Genomic DNA, 8,113 nt, shown 5'->3' with positions numbered 1-8,113 from the left:
TAAAACTCTACGCATATGTTTTCTACGCAAAAAATAATTATATATATATTTGGATTTACACTTAGGATGTCACGCTTAACTTTTTTTATTGTGGGCCGACTTACTCCGTAATTTTAGACAAACTTTTTATTTTATTATGGAGCTCTGCTAGAATCTAAAATTTTTTTTAACGTTTGAGATTTAAAAAAAGATGAATATTTATACCATTTTGTGAAAAAAAAATGCTCATAATCTTCCAATCAACTATTTTATGCCGCTTTATTTTATTATTGGTAAAGTTAATTTTTATGAAGAAAATTTTTTTTTTTTACATTAATGTTAAGATTTTGTCTGTATTCAACGAAAATACAAGAAAATAGTTCATATTTCAGATTTTTTTCCAAACTAAAATCTAATTATTTTCTTCCTCGCTGCCAAATTCACTGTTAGGAGGAGTTGTTAAGTCGACTGTTACAAACTCTGCAAATTTCACTTTTTTTGACAACGTTTTTTTGTTATACTTTTGTAAAATCGACTTTATTTCTTTTCGAGATGAAACTATGGAATGACTTCTTTGTCGAAGATCATTGTTAGTTAGCTGTAAAGCGTTTTTTAAATTCAACGGAAAAGAATTAGACCTAGTTAGCGATGCAACATCGCTGGAAACTTTGTCATTTAAGTTCTCGCAAAATTCTATTTCGTTGCTTTGGAAATCTACACTTTGAGTTTCAGGTTCATTGTTTAAAGTTTTATGGAATTCGATATCACAAATTTTAGGTTGTGCTTCAAAAGATGTATTCTGATTTTCTACAAAAAAATTGTTTTTTGATATTTTTTTATCATTCTGCTCAATTTGATTGGACACACTTTGGTTACTATTCTGAACTGGGTCATTATTTTTCTTTACATTTAAACCATTACTTTTTCTATTTGAATATTGTTTATAATTTTGTTTTAAATAATTATCTGGGTTTGGTTGCAACAAAACTGATTTAGTAAAAATTATAGAATGTTGATTTTCATAAGTTGCTTTGGAGTATGAAGACAATGTAATCTCTCTTATCGAATCAGCAGAGCGGATCTTTAAATCCTTAAATATAAATCAATAAATCTATATATATATATATATATATATATATATTATATATATATATATATATATATATATATATATATATATATATATATATATATATATATATATATATATATATATTATAAGCATTAAAACATCATATACGGTATCGTAATATTGATTTTTTTTTAAGTAATATTTCGGCTCATATAGTGAGAGCCATTATTAAACTAATAAAACCGTAACGGTAACCAGAACGGTTTTATTAGTTTGATAATGGCTCTCACTATATGAGCCGAAATATTACTTAAAAAAAGAAAATAATATGATACCGTATATGATGCTTTAATGCTTATAATATTATTACACATACTATTAAAGCTGTCGCTTAAATTATATATATATATATATATAATATATATATATATATACATACATACATATGTGCATATATATATATATATATATATATATAGAACACGAATAAAATAATCTAGTTCTAGTCTGGCTTGCGGTCTAACGCGCATTTTTAACAGCTCTACCCTACTTTTACTAAGCCAAAAAGACGTAACTCCACATTTCATAATGGTTGGATATTAAGTGTTTTACAAAATTGAAAAACACACCTGTCTAAAAGTTTCTTTTTTTCTCAACAGTTTTCAGGATCATAATTAACTATGTCTTTTTGGTTTAATAAATATGTGCAGTACCCTTAATACTATACCATGATGCCAATAACTCGTTTTTGAGAAAAAGTGGAGATACGTCATTTTGACTTAGTAAGGCAGAGCTCTTTTATCATAATTTTAACAGGATTTGATAAAACTTATATACTTATATAAGATAATTTTTTATAGATTGACGATTTTAAAACCTGATTAAGCTGAAAGTTTTATTTTGACCAATAACATATATATTTTCTAATTTTAAGGCCGGTTTACACTGATTTTTCTTTTTTAGTTTTAAGTTGGTCTTTAAAAGCTCGGAGGTGGCAAGAAAGTTACGGAAAATTAATAAACATCCCTCTTCCGTGTATTAAGCTTGCGAGAGTACACCATTTGACTGTGAAGGACATATAGATTTCAAGCTTTCAAATTCTTACTCATCAGTCTCCTAGTTTTAATGTTATTATCGCACAGTTCGAAGATACCTACAAGAATTGGACTTTTAAAATACGGAGACGTGTCATGTGTCACGTATCAGATAAAGTATGAGTTAAGTAGTTTTATGTAAATGTCCAAAAGCCACCAAATTCATGCTTCCGTGGAAACTAACATAACTTTAGATATAAGCAATATTAAACAATTTGTAAGATTTTTAATCCCTTTATGTTTAGAGATGTTAATAAAAAAATATCTACAAAAGTACATAAAGTGATTATAAGGAAGCATCATTCTGATTAACTTGAAATTCAATTAAACATCAATGCAAATAAAACTTTTTTTATTTCTAATATATAAATATATTAAGGTGGGTACCAGTTTTTAAGGTGGGTACCAGTCTCGTTAAGAAAAGTTAGAATATACAAGAAAGTTAAACAAAATTAATCGAACGAATTCAATTTAAGAAAACAAACAAAAGAAATCAGGTTTAAAAAAAATTACCTTTTTATTGTGTTTATTGATAACGTTGGATGATGGTGAAACAAATAATAAGTCTTTTTTTGTGTCGGAAGTAACACCATCAAAACAAACAGTTTTTTCTTTTTTCAAAACAGTCTCAGCTTCCGTTTTTTTGTCATCAATATATAGAGGTTCTTTCACATCCAATATATTTTCTTTTCTGAAATTTTTATTAATCTCTGCAACGGAGAACGTCTTAAAGTCATTTTTAGAAACATCAATTTTAGTATTTAAGAAAGAAAGTATGTCAGCTTTGTTACCTAAAAATGCTTTTGGAACTTTACCATTAAATGATGCCTTAAATCCGTCAATAGATTTATCTTCAAAAAGATTTTGATTAAAGTTAATTTGTTCTTCTATTTTTTCAATTTCGTTTTTACTGTTGCTTATTTTATTGATAGGATTTTTTGAACTTGTAAAAATCTTTTTGGTAAAAGTATTTTTGATTAGTAAAGGTTGAACACTTGGCTTCTTATTTTCTAAGAAACTTATCACTTCATTATTTCTATAAAAATTTGGCTCGTTAAAGCTATCGTTTTTTTTTGACTCATTAAAGATATTGTTTCTTTTTTCTTCTGTTGAAATTTTAATATTTGAAATCTCCGTTTCTGTTTGAATCTTTTTCTCAACCGTCTCCATCAAAAGGTTCGAACTTTCATTAAAATAGTTACTACCCACCAATATGGAGGAATCTTCTTTTTCTGGTATCCGAGGAGAGTATTTAGTTAATGATGAGAAATTTAAATGAGAAGATGTAATGTTGTAGGAGTCAAATAGGTGTTTGTTTTTGACATTTAAGGTGTTTTTGAGTTTTTTGTCACTGAATTCCTTACTAATGGAAACATTATTTGACATTTGAATTCTAGTCTTATTTCTTATATAAGGTGAGCTTTTAGGTGTAGCAATAGAAACAATAGGTGTCAGATCTTTAGGTGAAGAAACAATAGGTTTTGACGGTACGTTAGTTATTGACGATGTTGAAGAAGTTATTACATTTTTATCAGACAATGATGAAGTTGAAAATGGTATAGCCATGGCCTCCTCGGCCTTCTGTTCAGATGGATATATGACATTTTTATTAGCATGTTCTGTTTTATTGTCAAATGTTTTAAGAGTAAGACAATTGGAGCAAAAATTTTGTAATGACAAGTCTGTCAATGCTTGTCTTTCGTTTTCGTTAAAAACATCATTTAGTGGTACGCTATTATTATTTTTTTGTAATTTGTTTAAATTGGTTTTTCGCATACTTTTTATTTTTTCCTCTTCATTTTTATTATATGAAAAAAGCGTATATTTGTGTGAAATGAGTTTATTTTCAACAAGTACGCTACTGCTTGAAAATACACTATTACCTGAGCCATCGTTTGCAAGTACACTACTAGGATGCTCTAATTCTGTTTGAACCCCAACCTCAGAAAATGCTTTTTGCTTGATGCTGGAAAAGTCATTTTTCTCTTTTATCTGTTTTGTTTGAGAGATTCCAGATAAATCAGTTTTGCTTGTGTGAAAAAGCTTTTTTTCATTTGGAGTTACTTGTTTTTCAAATTCAAAAAAAGGTGATTCTACTTTTTTTTTTGAAATATTTGCACTTTTTATTAAAGCATCAGTATCTTTTATTGGAGAGTGAGGATTTTTTAAAGGCTCTTTATTTTTTTCTTGAAAGGGTGTGTTTTTAATTGAACAGTCTGTTTTTTGAATGGAATCAGTTAAATTTTCTAGCTCATCAATATTTTCTTTGTGGGAGGCATGATTTTGTACTGAAGATACTGTTTTGTTTTCTAAGACAACTAAAGAATCTTTATTTTCTGAAATTTCTGAGGCATTTTTTAAAACAGTAGAATTTGTTTCAGAGAAGTGTGCGAAATCAGCAGTTGCATTATCTGAAGAAATTTTTTTTTTGGGTGAAACAAGTTGATTTCCAAAGATATCAGCAATGACATCTTTAACAACATTGTCATCAGCAGCAATATTTTTTATAGACAAATTATTTTTTTTAGTATTAAACAAAATTTTCTTTTTAACAGCTTTTTCTTCTTTGTTCTTAGAGCTTTTAACAGAAAATTTTTTCTTTTCAGAAGTACTTCTTTTTCTGGTAGATAATTTTTTTTCAGGAAATATTTTTTCTTCTTGTTGTTTAAGTGATTTATTAGGAGAGGTTTCATCTGAAGAATAAAGAGAATTTGGAGATTGAAGTGAATCGAGTTTTTCTAAATCTGATTTTTCATTATTTTTGGAAAACAATCTTTTTTTGGATAAAGTTTTTTGCTTTATAGTTTCAACATTCTTAACAGGAGAGTGTCTGATGACATTTTCTTCAGGTAACTCTGTTTCTTCATTTCGTGTTTTGTTTTCAAATGATTGCAGAGCTTTAATATTAGATTTTTGATTTTCTGAAGAGTATTTTTGATTATCTATAATAAAACCTGTATTTTGATTATCTATAATAAAACCTGGTTTAATAAAATCTGGTTTCTCCATTTGTTCTATTTTACTACTTATTGAAAAACTGTTTTTAGACGGTGACATGTTTTGTTGTTCCATTTCAATATTTTCAGAATGAGAATCTTTTATTTCAAAAGAAACTCTTTTTTCATTTAGAGATCCATTAGGTAATTGCTCTGTTTTTGGTACAGATTTCTTATGCTTTTTACTAATGCTGTAGTTAGAGATTTCATTGTCTGGTTGAACCATATTATTCTGTCTGATTTTTCTTACAACAGTTTCTTCTGATTTAGTTTTATAATTTGCCTGTTCTTTATGATTGGAATATATTTGGTTATCTGATCGATAAGCGTTATCATTCGAATGGATTTCGTTGTTTGTAAGTAATTTGTCACCCACTTCCAACTCGTCATCTAATTGGACTTTTGCTTCATCTCGCTTTACTTTGTGTATTTTAGGTAAAATAAAATCCATAGACAACTCACTGCATGATGAGATCTCTAAAGTAGAATCGTCTGAAGAAATTGTCTGTTCTTTAGGTATTGAAGCATATAAAATGCTAGCATCCCGAAAAAGCTCAGAACTGTCTTTTTTAGTTGGTAACTTAGGTGGCTCACGTCCAGGAGAACAAGCAACAATCAATTCGATATGTTTCTAAAATATTAAAAAACTTATTATATCCAAAAAAAAATTTAAGAATGATAATATTGGCATTATATTTAGTAACACTCCTACTAAATAATATTCCCAAATAACATTTTTAAAATTTTGTTACAATTGAAATGAATTTTTTTTTCAGCAATTGTAACATTTCAAACTTTTCAAACATTTAACATTTTAAACCTTTCAAATTTCATTTGAAAGACCAAAAGTTAGTTTTTAATTACTGTTGTGAAGAAAATCCAATTTCTACACAGGTATTAGACATTTGTAATTTATGTTTTTAAGCAATATAATTAGTGTATATATATATATATATATATATATATATATATATATATATATATATATATATATATAGATCTATAGTTTGTTGTCTTTGGGAAGAGCGGAAGGAAAAAAGTAATTCTTACGCCAACACATACGTCACTTTTAATTACTTTTGACTTTCGTCCAACATTTTCGTGTTGGACGAAAGTAAAAACCATTAATTTAATTACAAATAAATCGTTTTTTAAAAAAACCACAAAAACCCAAATTTAATTGACCAGAATGTTTTTAAAACATTCTGAATGTTTTTAACAATATAAACAATGTTTTTATTTTTATTTTTTTTAATAAAATGTTCTTATTTTTATTATTTTTTACTGTAAATCATGCGCGGAGTGTTGCTACATCGACTATCTTATAGCCTGACTCGCAAGGGAGTGCTGCTACATCGACTGACAAATAGCCTGACTCGCAAGGGAGTGCTGCTACATCGACTGACAAATAGCCTGACTTGCAAGGGAGTGCTGCTACATCGACTGACAAATAGCCTGACCCGCAAGGGAGTGCTGCTACATCTACTATCTTTTAGCCTGACCCGCAACAGAGTGCTGCTACATCGACTGAGGGTTTGGTTGGGGCAGGCAGTCTATCAATTAATAATAAAAAAAAATTCCGGTCTTGCATTTTAATTTTTACTTTTTGTCAACAAAATATGGAAAAAACTTTCGGACAACATCTAAGGGTTCTATATAATATATATATATATATATATATATATATATATATATATATATATATATATATATATATATATATATATATATATAAAAATAATCATTTTATTAATCAGTATATATATAGTATATTATTTACAAGATTTTTAAATTAGTAAAATTAATTAGATACTCAAGTACAAATTAACATCTGGTTGGAGGAATCTTAAACGTGGAGGAATCATATTAGTTGAACACATTTATCAGCCTTAAATTGTAATATTTTTTACATTACCTGAGCTGTAATATTTTTATCAATTAAAAGTTCTGTGAAGTAAGCAAATTAATTTAAATAAATTCAGACTTTTTTTTCATAAGTTCTGTATACGATCCCTCGTTTTTGTGGTTAGAAAAGTGCACCATTTATTTCTTGTAAGACTTTGAACTTGGATTTACATGCAAAAAAGTATATGTCATGTTTATATATAATAAATCTATAAATAAAATTTATCATATTTATAAAAAGTATAAAATTAGTTGCTTTTAAAAAGACCAGCTGAAAAATCTTGGGAGTTGTTTTAATTTTAACTTAAGGTGGTAAACAGGAGAAAAAATTGGTATTTTTTGAATTTTTTAAAAATCATATTTTCAAGGCTTTTAATAAGTCTTTTTTCATTAAAACTTAGTTTAATTTAAAGAAGATTTTGCATTCAAGCAAAACTTAGTTAAAGATTTGAGTTTTAAGATCATCGTTACCGTTTTAGCGATGTTTTTTTTTAATGTCATAGGATTGAAACCTAATCTAAACATCAAGTTTTCCCCTAAAATGCTTCTTTTTTTTGTCATTTAAACACTTACCTTTACTTAGTTTATAAGTTAAACATTATTGCCCCTAAAACCGTTTTAAACTTAAAAGAAAGTTGTTTATTTAATTCTTATATTCTTCAGTTAAAAAAGCTAGAACATATAACGTATACCCAAAAAAGATATATGATAGAAATGATCAGGGCTCAAATTAAGCGTATCGCGATCGCGATTACTTTTCGCACCTTCGCGATTAGTTTTTTCTTAAAATTTGTTTTTTCGCAATCTTTTTTTTTCTCGTGATTATTCTTTTTTTATTTTAGAAGATTGATACTCTATTCGCGAATATTTAGCGTTCTTTTACAGTATAAAACTGGAGTGACTTCTGTAACGATAATTTTTTTTAAAGCGGAGCATAAAGTAAAAGAAAGAAAAATAAAAGATTTAGAAAATCAATTAGCAAAAATGTTCAAATGCAGGAAAAAGACCGATTGTTTAAGGAAGGAAAAAATTTATAAAAAATAAACTATATACTTATAAACTAAATA

At 27.2% G+C, this 8,113-nt stretch overlaps 1 protein-coding gene across 2 annotated transcripts in view; it reads right to left on the bottom strand.

Annotated features, from left to right (window-relative positions):
- Positions 1–236: 236 nt before the first annotated feature.
- Positions 237–8,113, bottom strand: part of LOC100211463 (metacaspase-2) — an 84,232-nt gene continuing 76,355 nt past the window's right edge. For both annotated transcript variants that reach the window (XM_065791322.1, XM_065791323.1), the window contains exons 22-23: positions 2,659–5,772; positions 237–1,069 (exon numbers count right to left, since the gene is read on the bottom strand). In XM_065791322.1, the coding sequence (XP_065647394.1) occupies positions 392–1,069; positions 2,659–5,772 (3,792 nt within the window). In that variant the 3' untranslated portion in view covers positions 237–391. The remainder of the gene's footprint in view (positions 1,070–2,658; positions 5,773–8,113) is intronic.

Source organism: Hydra vulgaris, chromosome 02 (assembly GCF_038396675.1).
Source record: "Hydra vulgaris chromosome 02, alternate assembly HydraT2T_AEP".
Lineage (NCBI taxonomy): Eukaryota > Metazoa > Cnidaria > Hydrozoa > Anthoathecata > Hydridae > Hydra > Hydra vulgaris.
This window is presented reverse-complemented; position numbering and strand designations above follow the sequence as displayed.